Here is a 16,279-nt window from a genome sequence, read left to right as displayed (position 1 = left end):
AAACTCGAAAACGGCTGAACCGATTTAGCCAGTCTTAGTCTTGAAAAATTCGTGCCAATCCAGAGAATGTCCAAAAGGTGAGAAATTATTTCAAATCCGCGTAGAAACTTTACATTTTTAATTTGAAAATTTTTGTAGAAGCGTCATTTAAATAAAACAATGTACGGTGGCTAATACGTCAAATGTCAAACGTTTTTTACAGATGATATTCTATTACTTTTAATAGGATGTTTTACGTGAATATTATTTAATTATGATTAAATTGTAGTAAGTAGTTGTGTTTGTAGTTTTATTTATATACAAAAACGTTATTAAACGAATCGCAAGTGTTACTAGAGATTCAAAATATCAACTTTTTTGATATGTTAATATGAAAATGCACTTTTTGGCATATTTTTCTCAAACACGGTGCTCTGAAAGTACTCATTTGTATAATTATATACACAATGGTATTTATAAATCATTTTCTAGGTTATATTATTTTTTATTTATGTTATTCAAATTCAGAACCTAAATTTGGTTTCGATCAAATGGACATTTTGTCGAATAACATTTTCCCAGTTATAATTTCCCAAAATTTATCGAAGAATAGATAGTGATATATGAAGGTCCAGAGTTAAAAAGGTCCACCACCTATGTGTCAAAAATTAGTTGAGTTAAGCATTGTTTAGCAACGATATTTGAAAGTAGAGGGAAAAAGATGTATAACCAGCTATAACCTTGATTTTAAAGTTTTTGTCGATTTTCTCAGAGTCCATGTCTCTGATCCATATAGATCTAAGCCCCAGCATTTCATTAGTTTTTAACATTTATGTTTATACTAGCTGACCACTACCCTGTAAAGTATTTCTAGAAAATTTCTAGAGTGGCAAAACAAACAAAAAACTAAAACTAGAAGATAAAGAAAGGACTCTAGTGATGAGCAAATTTAATGTCAGACTAGAAAATAAAGAAAGGACTCTACTGACGAGCAATTTAAATATAAGATTAGAAAATAAAGAAAGGACTCTACTGACGAGCAATTTAAATATCAGACTAGAAAATAAAGAAAGGACTCTACTGACGAGCAAATTTAATATCAGAAAAGAAAATAAAGAAAGGACTCTACTGACGAGCAAATTTAATATTGACCCAAGATGTAAAAAAGGACTCTACTGACGAGCAAATTAAATATCAGACTAGAAAATAAAAAAAGGACTCTACTGACGAGCAAATAAAATATCAGACTAAAAGGTAAAGAAAAGACTCTACTGACGAGCAAACTTAATATCAGAAAAGAAAATAAATAAAGGACTCTACTGACGAGCAAATTTAATATCAGAAAAGAAAATAAAGAAAGGACTCTACTGACGAGCAAATTGAATATCAGAAAAGAAAATAAATAAAGGACTCTACTGACGAGCAAATTTAATATCAGACTAGAAAATAAAGAAAGGACTCTACTGACGAGCAAATTGAATATTGACCTAAGATATAAAAAAGGACACTACTGACGAGCAAACAAATTAGCAGTCTAGACGATAAAAACAAACTTACTAAAAGCTTTAGTATTGACCTGAAATATAAAAAAGTACTCTACTGACGAGCAAACTAAGTCTAAAAATAAAATGAAACTAGTGGGACGCATGGCATCGTGCCTTAAGGCAAATTGCTGGAACTTTCCGTACCAAAAATTATTTTTTTAAAAAGATCAACATGGTTTGTTTTTCATAATATAGTTTATATTTGATCAAAGTCAAATTGGACCTTTGTAATACCTCATTGTATAGAGGATTCAAACAACACATTTGTTGAAGTTTGATACTAAACGCTCTATGCCTACTCTATGGTTATGTATATATGTTTCTCTTTTGTTTTGTGTCAATCTACACTTGTTATGTTATCTATGATTGTTAATAATTTTTGTAATGCATCTGATTAGTTAAAGAATATATAAGCAGTCAGTCTGTTTTTATCCTTCTGCATAAACGATTGTATTATTATTCACATAAACTTTTAACATAAATTCTACAACATCCTTATACACTTGAAGTATTAATATGTTTGATTCTCTAGAAATTGTTTAGAATATACCTTACTTAGCAAAACAACATTTGCCGGGTCAGCTAGTATATATATATATATATATAAGTAAATTACTATTACCTCTTGCTTTATAAGAGCTGCCAGACAAAGGAAAAATGCCTCCAATGTATATCTTTTCCTTCACCACGTTGACCTCGTGCACCAACCATTGCGACCAGATTTGTTTTCCGGTTCTCATCCAATCGCAGGCTGCTTGTTCAGCGTTTTTCAAATGCTGATATGATTTTAGAAGCTTCATCAAGTCTTCTCTGGAGAATTTGAAGTTTTGCAAAGCTGCTGCAGCATGTGGAGACCTTGCTGATAACCCTGACCAGGAAAACTTTGCTACTCTGGCTGGATCGTAAATGCAATCTGAGGAGGACAATTTAGGATTAAGAATAATGAATAATGAATAATTGTCATGGCAACGCTATCTTATGCTTTGTTAGTGAAACTGTGAAAATGTCTATCTATTTGCTGTGGGATCAGGCGTATTTTACATATAAACAAGAAAGGAAGAATCTTATGATAACAAATTATTCAAACATACTTTCTTGCTTGTTAACTTCCCGTGGGATAAGTTATTGTAATGGGCCGAAAATCGAAATTGAAAATTTTAGTTATTTCTCAACGTTTTGAAGACCTCAGAAAAAATGGATGTGTGTGTGTATGTAATATTAGAATATTTGGCCAAATTATAAATGTGCCTGTTGACATTAATAATATGGTTAATTTATTACCTCGTAATATTGATGATGATCATTGCATTAACGTTCACATAAAAAAGCAAATGATTCATAGATCAAGCTATGTGCAGGGCTTGATAAATAAAACAAATATAAAAGTATGGCTTCAATTTGTTAGGCAAGACGGATATTACAGCTGTTCAAGGAATGAGATTATATCACCAGCAAAAAAGTAAAAAAATACAAGCAGTAAATGAATGTATGTTAATTTTAATTACATGAAGTAAGTAAGTAAGATAAATTTTCAGTCACGTTTTCGGGCGCACGGTTCAACCGATTAGAATGGTTTAAAAAACATTTGATTTCTATTGATAGGGAGATGTCCTGATTAGTTTTTGGCAAAGGCAGGTCCAGCCGTTACGGAGATAAAGAGCAAAGAGTGCAGGAAATAGAAATCGAGTTTTTGAGAGAACGGAGCATCCGATTTGAATATTCTAAAAAACATTCAATTAGTAATGATTTGGAGAAGTGTGTATCAGATTCTGGCAAAGGCAGACCCAGCCATTTCGAAGATACGGAGCTAAATGTGCAAAAAGGGGCATTTTTGGAGAGAACTAAGCGTCCGATTTAAATGATTCAAAGAACTTTCAGCTTGTTTTAACAAAAATAATTGATTTTGGAAAAAAAAATTTTTGTTTCAACTTTTTTTTCAATTTTTTTTTTCAAATTTTTTTTTTTTGTATATCGAAAATAATTCAGATTTTATTTTTAATTCTGACTAAAGTTCTAATATACTTTGAACAAATAATTTCAACTTTGCAATTCAGTTTATATAATTTTTAAAAATATTAGACAATGTTACAATATTTATAATAATCTATTTGAAAATATTCAGTATTCCTCGAACATTTCGTTACGGTACGGGAAGTTCCAGCAATTTGTCTTAAGGCACGATGCCATACACCCAACTAGTTTCTCATATTTTTTGGACGTTTTTTTCATCTTTTATGTTTATAATATTTTGCCTGTCAGTAGAGTCCCTTGTTCATAGATTGAAATTTAATTTGCTCGTCAGTAGAGTCCTTTTTTTTCTTTGTTCGCCAGTAGAGTCCTCTTTGTTCTTTGCTCGTGAGTAGAATCCTTATCTTAGTTGTCTTATCTTTTTTATTTTTTATGTTTATAATAATTTGCCCGCCAGTAGAGTCCCATTCTAGTTTTTTTTAGAATAAAATTTTATTTACTCATCAGTAGAATCCGTTTTCTTTTTGCGTCCACATACAGTTTGCTCGTCAGTAGAGTCCCTTTTTATTGTCTCATCTTTTTTGGACTCTTTTTTTTATTTTCTATGTTTTTAATAATTTGCTCGTCAGTAGAGTCCCTTGTTATTTTGTTGGATCGAAATTTAATTTGCTCGTCAGTAGAGTCCTTTTTTTGCTCGTCAATAGAGTCCTTTTTTATTTTATATATAATTTGAGATTGCTTGTCGGTTCTTTTCATGTTCTCTTTACGAAATTCAATTTGCTCGTCAGTATAGTCTTTTTTGTCTTCTAAATTAAAAATTAATTTGCTCGTCAGTAGAGTCCCTTTTTAATCTCCTTGCCTAAAATTTACAGTACAGTCTTGTGTTTTTTCTTCTGATTATCAGTAGAGTTCTTGACAGTATCACAAATGGATAAAAAATTATTACACCTTTTTTATTTTTCATAAAATATTTTTGTAATTTTGGATTAAGAATTCAAAAAATTTCCCAGGCTAAGCGCAGTCTAAGCGCCACTCTGGTACAAATGTTTACCCAAGTGCGTTTAGACTGCTTATGTATTGGAGCACTTTTTCAATTTTGTGAAAACAATTGAAAAATGTGAAAATGCCGCCAAGCTAAGCACAGTATAAGTGAAAATGTTGCACAGAATTATTTGCAAATGCGTTTAGACTGTGACTATGAGGAGCACTTTTCCTAATTTTGTGTAAAATTAGGCAACTATTTTTTTATTTACGATTTATGATTTACATCTGATTTGCTCAGATATAACAAACAAGATAATGCAAAAATAATGAAAGTTACAGTATTTGTAATAATAATATATTTGAAAACGTTGAAAATTTCTCGAATATTTCATTACGGTACGGAAAGTTCCAGCAATTTGCCTTAAGGCACGATGCCATACACCACTAGTTACTTACTTGAATTTATGAGGGATGAATACTGTTCGCAAGATGGTAAAGTTATTGATGGTGTTCCTGGTAGAATCATTTCACTGGGTGTCCAATAAAATACTAAAATATTGGAAGGGGTTCTTTGGGATGTTTTTAATAGTTTCACAGCTTTATTGAGGTTTTCTCCTAACCACAAAATCTAAAAATAGATATAGATTAATGGGACAATTTAAATAAAACAATTTGAACAACATTAATAAATTATTATTACTGATCTATTTATCTTTTTGCATTTTGCAAGTCAGTAGGATTTGTTTTTGTTCAGTTTGCTCGTCAGTTTGGTTTATTTGCTCGTCAGTAGAGTCCTTTTTTAGTTTAAAATTTAACTTGCTCGTCTGTAGAGTCCATTTTTTAGATTCCAGCTCAAAAACAAGTTTGTTTATCAGTAGTCTTTTTTATTATCTTTTTAATTAAAGTTTTGAAATTTTTAGTTTGAAATTTTATTTTCTCGTCAGTACAGTCCTTTTTTATATATTTAAGTTTAAAATTTAAATTAATCGTCAGTAGAGTTCCTTTTTTATTTTTTAGTTCAAAATTTAATTTGCTCGTCAGTACAGTCCCTTTTTTATCTACTAAATTAAAATTTAATTTGCCCATCAGTCCCTTTTTTATTTTTTAGTTCAAAATGTAATTTGCTTGTCAGTAGAGTTCATTTTTAGATTTTAAATCAATTTCAAGTTTGCTCGTCGGTAAAGTCCCTTGTTTATTATTTAAGTTTAAAATTTAAATTGCTCGCCAGTAGAGTCCCTTTTTAAATCATTTAGTTTGAAATTTAATTTGCTCGTAAGTAGAGTCCTTTTTAAATCTTTTAGTTTGAAATTTAATTTGCTCGTCAGTAGAGTCCTTTTTAAATCTTTTAGTTTGAAATTTAATTTGCTCGTCAGTAGAGTCCTTTTTAAATCTTTTAGTTTGAAATTTAATTTGCTTGTCAGTAGAGTCCTTTTTAAATCTTTTAGTTTGAAATTTAATTTGCTCGTCAGTAGAGTCCTTTTTAAATCTTTCAGTTTGAAATTTAATTCGCTCGTCAGTAGAGTCCTTTTTAAATCTTTTAGTTTGAAATTTATTTTGCTCGTCAGTAGAGTCCTTTTTAAATCTTTTAGTTTAAAATTTAATTTGCTCGTCGGTAGAGTCCTTTTTAATCTTTTAGTTTGAAATTTAATTTGCTCGTCAGTAGAGTCCTACCATAAAACCTAATAATAGATATAGATTAATGGGACAATTCAATTTGTATATTTGTATATTTGTATATTTGTATATTTGTAAATTTGTATATTTGTATATATATATATATATATATATATATATTTGTATATTTGTATATTTGTATATTTGTATGTTTGTATATTTGTATATTTGTATGTTTGTATATTTGTATATTTATTTATTTATATATTTGTATATTTGTATATATGTATATTTGTATATTTGTATATTTGTATATTTGTATATTTGTATATTTGTATATATATATATATATATATATATATATATATTTGTATATTTGTATATTTGTATATATGTATGTTTGTATATTTGTATATTTGTATATTTGTATATTTGTACATTCTTGCTAGTAGATATGTGAAAATGTCTATCTATTTGCTATTCGATCAGGCGTATTTTACATATAAACAAGCAAAGAAGAATGTTTGGAGATTCTGTTATCATAACATTCTTCCTTGCTTGTTTAAATGTAAAATATTTCTAGATAGATAATTTCCCAGTTTTCATTACCAATGCGCCACTCTGAGCCAGAATTTTTCCATATGAAGTTATCAATAATTTGATTGTAAAATTTAAAGAATTTGATTTTAAGGCACAAAAATTTTAACTCACTTTTAATTTCAGGCCCAATTCGTCAACCTGAGCCGGCAGGAATTTTGTATCCTGGAACCTAGGTGCCAAAATAATTCCACAGGAATTTGTAGAGCAGATTTTGGGCTTGTACATGCTCCTGAGACATTCTTCAGAACATAATGACCTGAAACAATACAATATAGAATAGAAGGTAAGTTATTTTATTTGATAATTATTATTAAACTGTTTATAGGGTGTACATTAGTCACGTCATCAATTTTTTAAGGATTTTTACACGAAGATTTTTGAAAATTTTTGCATATCTTTACGTCTTAGATCGTCCGATTTGAATGATTCGAAAATTTTATTTGTATTGACAACATTTGCAATTTAAGGCTGTAGATTTCTAATACATTCTATGAAATTATAGATCATTTAATTTAGAACAAATTCACCGAATATTCCATTCATTTTGGACATACGGTTCAAAAGTTACAAGGGATATCGTCTAAAGCGGACCATTGGGTTGCCGAACTATAAACAGTACAGCGGGTCAAGATATTGTGACGTCACATATAGCATGTGGGGTATCAAATGAAAGGTCTCGACGGGCACTATCCAAATTTCATACTTATCGATTCAGAAACTCAAAAGGGTTCCGTCGAAGTCATACATAATATCAATTTTTGAAATTTAAAGCATAACAGGTTAAGTAAAGTCCTAATAAGACATAGATCAATTAATTTAGAACAAATTCACCGAATATTCCATTCATTTTGGACATACGGTTCAAAAGTTACAAGGGATATCGTCTAAAGCGGACCATTGGGTTGCCGAACTAGAAATAGTGCAGCGGGCCAAAATGTTGTGACGTCACATATAGCATGTGGGGTATTAAATGAAAGGCACTATTTAAATATGATACTTATAAATTCGAAAATTTTATTGACAAAATGAATAACTGGTGAAATTTTTGTAAAGGCAGGTCTAGCTGTTTAGGAGATCCAATGAAAAGAGTGCAAATTAATGCAATTTGGCGGTAAAAAATGAACATTAGGCATATGAACATGGTATTATCAGATATTTTATAAAAATTATAATAATAAGTACAAATTTTGTGTACATACATATGGGTTCCGTACCAATGTTTACACCATTTATGCTTATTAAACTGTTTAGGGGGCGTCCATTGATCACGTGATCAATTTTTTAAGGATTTTTTTAACGTCCCTCTTCCTCGATGATACGTGGTGATATTCAAAATTATCCCTCTCTTTCTCAAAAAACATCACGCGTATTTTTAGTTACGAGAAAAAATGTTAAAATTTTTGATTGTTTTTGAAAATGTTGGGATTTTTTTTTAAAGTCAGGTAAAAAATAAATACGCGTGATATCATACTATACCCCTCCCTCCCCCTCGTAATATCTTGTGATTTTTTCTCACCCCCCCCCCCTTTCCCCTCTAAAGACCTCACATGATTAATGGACGCCCCCTTAGGGTAAGTTAATTATAACTTACTCAATCAGCAAGCAAAAAATCGAAAATTTATGCAAACCTTTATGTTTCAAACATTGTTTGAACATTTTGGCGTAGTTTAGAAATAATGCATATATGTTTGTACGGATACAATTTTTTGCCTACGATTTACGGATCAACCGATTTATACAAATTTTTATGTCGACGTTTTCGGGACCACGGATCAACCGATTTGAATGAGTCATTTACCATTCGATCCCTATTGATCAGGAGATGTGCTGATTAGTTTTTGGCAAAGGCAGGTCTAGCAGTTAGGGACATACGAAGCAAAGAGTGCTGAAAATAGAAATTGAGTTTTTGAGAGAACGGAGCTTCCGATTTGAATGATCTAAAAAACATTCAATTCGTAATGATGGGGAGAAGTGATGATTAGTTTTTGGCAAAGGCAGGTCCAGCCGTTTAGGAGATTCAATGAAAAATGTGAAAAATAATGTCATTCGGCGATCAAAAATGAACATTAGACATATGTACAAGGTATTATCAGATATTTTATAAAGATTTATAATAATAGGTACAAATTTTGTGTATGTTTATATGGGTTCCGTACCAATGTTTACACGTTAGACAACTACGCGGCGCTTAAAAAAATGTTCTGAATTTTCAAAAAAAATCAAAATACAAAAAAAACAGTTTTTTTTATTAATCTAGTTTTCGGTACGGGAAGTTCCAGCAAATTGCCTTAAGGCACGATGCCATACACCACTAGTTTTGCCTTAGGATCGTAGCCTTATATTAAATGGAGTGCTAGTCAGGCGCAAATTATATGCTCAAACATAGAAGGGACTGTGCGACGTCACATGTCTGAGCGAACATTGCCGACGACAATCGCGGACTCTATTGATTGATAAAATGCCACATGTCGAATGTTTTATTTTAATAATATAATGGCAATTGTGATGGATGACAATTTTGTAAGAAATGATATTAATAATATTTCCCTTGTGAAATAAATGTACCTACATAAAATCGAATCCGCCTGTTATAATCGGTTTTATATATTATATGAGTCTATGTTAGGCACGTAACATATGACATGTGATTTTTTGTTTACTTTGCTCGTCAGTAGAGTCCCTTTTTCGTTGCTATTTTTTAAAAAATCCTTCGGAAATTATTTTGCTTGTCAGTAGAGTCCCTTTTTTCTCATTTGTACAATTAAATAGTGCGAGAAAATCAGTTTGATTGTCAGTAGAGTCCTTTTTCTCCTTAGAATTTGTCAGAAATTCCTTGGAAATCAGTTTGCTCGTCAGTAAAGTCCTTTTTCTCGTTGCATTTTCAAGGAATCAATCAGGAGTTATTTTGCTCGTCAGTAGAGTCCCTTTTATCGTTGCGTTTTTTTAAAGAACCCTTCAGAAATCATTTTGCTCGTCAGTATACTAGATTTAAGGTTACAACTAAACGTAATATGAACGTTTTATTTAACGTAACCATAAATAACGTAACGATGTTTCTTCATTGCTACGTTATTTCTTCTAGTCGCATTTTCTAAAGAATCGTTCATAATTTATTTTTTTCGTCAGTAGAGTTTCTTTTACCGTTCCATTTTTTTAAGAATCGTTTAGAAATCATTTTGCTCGTCAGTAGAGTCCTATTTTATTATTGGAATTATTAAAAAGTGTTCGAAGATCAGTTTCCTTGTTAGTAGAGTCCTTTTTTTATATTGACTTTTCAGGGAAGTTCTTCCAGAATTAAATTGCTCATCAGTAGAGTCTATTTTTTCGTTGTATTTATTTTTGTAGTAAATATAGTTCTAAAATTATTTTTGTAGTAATTTGTAATAATAATATCTGTGACCAACTTCACAATGGAGTCGATAAACTGTCAAGCGTCCATCTTGTAAACTGTCAAGCGTCCATCTTGTAAACTGTCACGCGTCCATCTTGAAAACTGTCAAGCATCCATCTTGCAAACTGTCAAGTGACATATTGTAAACAGATTTAACCAAATATCAATGCATCACACAAAAATAATTAAAAATGAGTTCAAAAAATGTTTCTAAATTAAAACATATGCCCGGTAACGACATTACAACATTCGGCAAACCCTGCGAATTCAGTGGAATGAACCTGCCGACAAAACAAGACGTCTTAAGATACTATTTCTTTTTAGCCGAACGTGCAAAAAAAGAAAACAAAATGTTCTCATACAAAACATTCACCCCCATAGTCGCAGACAAATTGATTGAAATTTGGAGCAGGCTCGATTGCAAAATTATAAACAGGAAGAGTATACAGAAGAAATTGATCGGTTTTCTTGATAGGTATCGGAAAGAAAACAAGAGCAAAGCTCAAGAGTCGTTCAAGAAGTTTGTGAAGACAACTAAGGAAATATTTTATATTGGTAAATGTCAGTGTGATTTGGTAAATTCTTTATGCACCTGTGGACTCATTACGGAGTACTTTAAAGTCTTTATGATGGATCAGTTTAATGAAAAACAGTATACGATAGCGGATTGCTTTTCTGGAATTTAAGAGGCTCGAGGACACATTTCAGATAAAGGAAAAATGCTTCCGATGTAAATCTTTTCCTTCAACATTGATTGTGTTCATGAAGGAACAAGTCAAGACTGAAGTCAAGGACAAGAATAAGTATTATAGATGCTTTATTAAGAAGAAGACAAAAATGCAAGACTTTTTGACAAAACCAAACTAGTCTGCTTATGAATTTTAATTTTTATAAGTAAGTTTGTTTATATTATTTTTATTTTTGTATAAAATGAAGATTTGGTTTTATTTTTATGTAAAAATAAACACAGTTATTAAAACTAATACTTAGAGAACTTTCTATCCATCTTTACCTAACCCCTATTGACATACTCGAATATAGAGGGGCATCCATTAAGATTTTTAGGTGAAGGGAGGTTGACAAAATATAGTTTGGGGGATGAAGGGGTCCAGTAAAATATCACGTGTATTCATTTTTTACCAGTATTTTTCTACAAAACCCAAACATTTTCAATCCATCTTTACCTAACCCATATTTACATACTCGAATATAAAGAAGCGTTTATTAATCATGTGAGATTTTTTGGGGCAGGGGGGTTTTGACAAAATATAACGTGGGGGATGGAGAGGTTCAGTAAAATATAACATGTATATATTTTTTACCTGAATTTTTCTAAAAAATCCAAACATTTTCAATCCATCTTCACCTAGCCCCTATTGATATACTCGAATATAAAGGGAAATCCATTAATTACATAAGATTTTTAGGGGAAGGGGGTGGTTGACGAAATATAACTTGGGGGATCCTTAGAAAATCGATCACGTGACCAATTTGGAGGCGAAATATCAAAGCGCGTAAGCGCCGCGTAGACGTCTAGTGTGTAAACATTTACGGTTATTGGTACGGAACCCATATAAATGTACACAACATTTGTACATATTATTATAATCTTTATAATATATCTGATAATACGATGTACATATATCTAATATTCATTTTTGACCGCCAAATGGCATTATTTTTTACTTTTTTCATTGGATTTCCAAAACCGCTAGACCTGCCTTTCAAAAAAATTAATCAGATCTTCATTTTGTCGATACAAGTAAAATGTGTTTCGAATCATTCAAATCAGACGCTCCGTTCTCTCAAAAACTCGATTTCTATTTTCTGCATTCTTTGATCCGTAACTCCAAAACAACTAGACCTGCCTTTGCCAAAACTTAATCAGCACGTCTCTCTATCAATAGGAATCGAATGTTGTTTGAACCATTTAAATCGGTTAAACAGTGCTTCCAAAATAGTCGACAGAAAACTTTGTATCCGCACACCACACATACACATTTTTTATAAGGTATGCCAAAATGTTAAGAAACCTCTGAAACGTAAAGATATATAAAAATATTCATTTTTGATTTTTTTGCGATTACTATAGCCAACGGGAAGTTAAAAATGCAAAATAGAGAATTTATTATTAGTTGAAAATAATATTTTTACATAAATTTATCTTTAGAGGTTTTTGAATGTTCTGGCAAATAAAATTCCATACACCACTACTTCAATTTTATAGAGACCAACAAACATATTTGAATGCTTATTACAGGAAACATTTATATTATAAACAGAAACATTAATGTGCAATTATTAGAAAGGTTAATAACACCATAATGTTAAATGATGTTTGTTTGGGTTTTTCTATTTGCTTATTAATTTTTATGGAGCATTAGTGATTTCCGAAACTTTCAAATATTTAAATGCCTATACATCATCAAACTTTATTACTGCCTCATAAAATAGCGTTATTTTATGCTTGTTTATTGGCAGTGAAAATTGTGAAAATATCTATTTATTTGCCGCACGATCAATTTTATTTTACATATAAACAAGCAAGGATGATTACATAATTCTAGGTGATGCGGTTATCATAAGATTCTCCCTTGCTTTGTTTATATGTAAAATACGCCTAATCGTACAGCAAATCGATAGACATTTTCACTACTTCACTAACAAAAAACAAGCATAAGATAGCGTTGCAACGCAGTTGTACTAAAAATAAAAATAAAAAAATATATTTACAATCTATTCATATATTATAATTGTGTGCACCTACTATTTATTTATTTTCCATTGCATAATTTTAAATGCTAATTAATATATATTTTTCCCACACGATATGTATGTATATTTAATAATTTAATTATTGTTTGTGAGCAGCAAATGCCGCAATTGCAGCAATTTGAATTGCGTCAAAGTAATAATAATAATCGATAAGTATTTTAATTTGTTGTCAAAGATCGAACACGAACCGTTATGCAATCGATATTTAATTTAATAAATATGTAATGAACAAATTATACGTTGATAGTAAACTTTATTCGACTTTTTTTTGGATTTACACAATTTGTTTTTATGAAAAGTTCTTATTAATTTTGTTAAATGACTTCAACTTTATTTAGATAAGGTTGCAATGTTCTCTTATTAGTACTAACTTTAAGATAAGATTACACAAATAAGAGAAAGTTTTAAAGTGTCCATTTTTTCATTCTTTTGGTTGCTAATTTATTTGCACATCAGTAGAGTCTTAATTTTTATATTGAATGTTTCCAATCAATTTGCTCGTCAGTAGAGTCCTATTTTTATGTTGAATGTTGCCAATAAGTTTGCTCGTCAGTAGAGTCCTATTTTTATGTTGAATGTTTCCAATTAGTTTGTTTGTCAGTAGAGTCCTGTATTTTCATCTTCAAAGTTGAAAATTAGTTTGCTCATCAGTAGAGTCCTGTATTTTCATCTTCAAAGTTGAAAATTAGTTTGCTCATCAGTAGAGTCCTGTATTTTCATCTTCAAAGTTGAAAATTAGTTTGCTCGTCAGTAGAGTCTTCTATTTTTATCTTCAAATTTGAAAATTAGTTTGTTCGTCAGTAGATTCCTATTTTTATGTTGAATGTTGCCAATGAGTTTGCTCGTCAGTAGAGTCCTATTTTTATGTTCAATGTTGCCAATTTGTTTGCTTGTCAGTAGAGTCCTATTTTCATGCCGAATGTTGCCAATTAATTTCCTCGTCAGTAGCGTCCTATTTTTATGTTGAATGTTGCCAATAAGTTTGCTCGTCAGTAGAATCCCATTTTCATGCCAAATGTTGCCAAATAATTTTCTTGTCAGTAGAGTCCTAATTTTATATTGAATGTTGCCAATTAATTCGTCAGTAGAGTCCTGTATTTTCATCTTCAAAGTTGAAAATTAGTTTGCTCGTCAGTAGAGTCCTCTATTTTCATCTTCAAAGTTGAAAATTAGTTTGTAGATTCCTATTTTCATGCCGAATGTTTCCAATTAATTTGCTCGTCAGTAGAGTCCTATTTTCATGCCGAATGTTGCCATTCGATTTGCTTGTCAGTAGAGTCCTATTTTTATGTTGAATGTTTCCAATCAATTTGCTCGTCAGTAGAGTCCTATTTTCAAGCCGAATGTTGCCAATTAGTTTGCTCGTCAGTAGAGTCCTATTTTATGTGATTGTTGCTAATCAATTTGCTCGTCAGTAGAGTCCTATTTTATGTTGAATGTTGTCAATAGGTTTGTTGGTCAGTAGAGTCCTCTATTTGCATCTTCAAAGTTGACGCTTTGCGGAATCGGCTTTTATTTTTTGAACAAAAACATTGTGAAAAAGTATTCAAAAACTTCAAGATTAATTTGCAGCAAAAAAATATTTATTTAATTATCTTGATTCCATGATGAATAAATATTATAAAACAGCCCACATGGATTTAATTAGAGATTAAGTGGCTTATAAATATTCGTATGTGTCATAATACTTGAGTTCACGACAGATGGCGCAAGAATTTAATTAATGGCGTATGTTAATAACAAATATAAGAAACTTTCAATTGGCGTGCACTCTATGTAAATGTTTATATTAAGAGCTAATACTATTAGAGATTCATTTATTATTATTTATTCATTTGGAAGCAGTTGCGCCCTTGAGAGCAAAAAAATTTGAAAATGTCCATATTAAGGACCACCCTAATATATATATATATATATATATATATATATATATATATAAATATATATATATATATATATATATATATATAATTTTAGAACAATGTAGATGTCACTTCTTCGTCGTCGTCGTACAATTTTAGAAACAGCCATTTTCCTAGCTTCCTATTTAGATATCAAACGAACAAAAAAAAATATTTTCCGAAACGTAAACAACGTGGGTGGACACACATCTCTAATTTGTCTTTTGTATAATTCTTCCGAGGCCAAAATGTGAAATGTATCAAAGACATTTTATTGAAAATAAAATAGTTTCGATTCGATATTCGGGAACTGTGCCAAAGAAACCATTTAGTAGATGTTTAATTTCCTTAACAAATATAACTCTGACCATAGGCCTATAATAATTACTAGTGCTAGTCCTCATATGTTTTTCGTTGTATATAGTTCTCAACTGTGACGTTACATGTCTGAGCGAACGTTGCCGATGACAATCGCGGGAAAATGGGACTCTACTGACGAGCAAAATGATTTCCGAAGAAATCCCTAAAAATTCTCAGTGGAAAAAGGACTCTACTGACAAGCAAACTGTTCTTTTAAAAGTACTCTTCATAATTTTTCATAAAAATCATGTGAAACGATTAAAAAGACTCTACTGACGAGCAAAATACATTCTTAAGGTTTCTTTTAAAAATGCAACAAGAAAAGGAACTCTATTGACGAGCAAAATAATTTTCGAATGACCCCTTTAAAAATGCAACAAGAAAAGGGACTCTACTGACAAACAAAATAATTTCTCAAAGACACAACTTGTAAATTTCAACCAGAAAAGTGACTCTACTGACGAGGAAAATAATTTTTGAACAATTTCTTGAGAAATAAAGTGACTGATAAATTCTTGATAGATAAACTGACGACCAAAACATTTTCTGAAAAATGCAACAAGAAAAGAAACTCTACTGACGAGCAAAATGATTTTCAAACGCCTTCTTACAAATTACTACAGAAATATTTTTTGGAACTATCTTTACTACAAAAATAAATACAACGAAAAAAGACTCTACTGATGAGCAATTTAATTTTGAAAGTCGACATAAAAAAAGGACTCTACTGACAAGAAAACTGATTTCGCATACTTTTTAATAATTCCAATAAGAAAAAAGGACTCTACTGACAAGCAAACTAAATTAGAAAATGGGACTCTACTGACAAGCAAACTGAATTTTAAAAAAAAGGACTCTATAGATGAGCTAACTGAATTTCAAGAAAAAGGACTCTACTGACGAGCTAACTGAATTTTAAGAAAAAGGACTCTACAGATGAGCTAACTGAGTTTTAAGAAAAAGGACTCAACTGACGAGCAAAGAAAAGGGACTCTACTGATGAGCAATTTAATTTTGGAAAAACTTCCCTGAAAAGTCGATATAAAAAAAGGACTCTACTGACAAGACAACTGATTTTCGCACTTTTTAATAATTCCAATAAGAAAAAGAACTCTACTGACGAGCAAAATGATTTCTAAACGATTCTTAAAAAAATGAAACGG

At 30.7% G+C, this 16,279-nt stretch overlaps 1 protein-coding gene across 1 annotated transcript in view; it reads right to left on the bottom strand.

Annotated features, from left to right (window-relative positions):
• Window positions 1-16,279, bottom strand: part of LOC113386444 — a 47,306-nt gene that overhangs the window by 19,823 nt on the left and 11,204 nt on the right. Inside the window, exons 4-6 of the mRNA XM_026624224.1 lie at window positions 6,801-6,945; window positions 4,932-5,103; window positions 2,146-2,436 (exon numbers count right to left, since the gene is read on the bottom strand). Of these exons, the coding sequence (XP_026480009.1) occupies window positions 2,146-2,436; window positions 4,932-5,103; window positions 6,801-6,945 (608 nt within the window). The remainder of the gene's footprint in view (window positions 1-2,145; window positions 2,437-4,931; window positions 5,104-6,800; window positions 6,946-16,279) is intronic.

This window comes from Ctenocephalides felis, unplaced genomic scaffold (assembly GCF_003426905.1).
Source record: "Ctenocephalides felis isolate EL2017-DRISC unplaced genomic scaffold, ASM342690v1 CF-g0.4_SCAFFOLD_03571, whole genome shotgun sequence".
Taxonomy (NCBI): Eukaryota; Metazoa; Arthropoda; class Insecta; order Siphonaptera; family Pulicidae; genus Ctenocephalides; species Ctenocephalides felis.
Note: the sequence above shows the minus strand (reverse complement) of the source record. Positions and strands in the feature narration are given on the sequence as shown.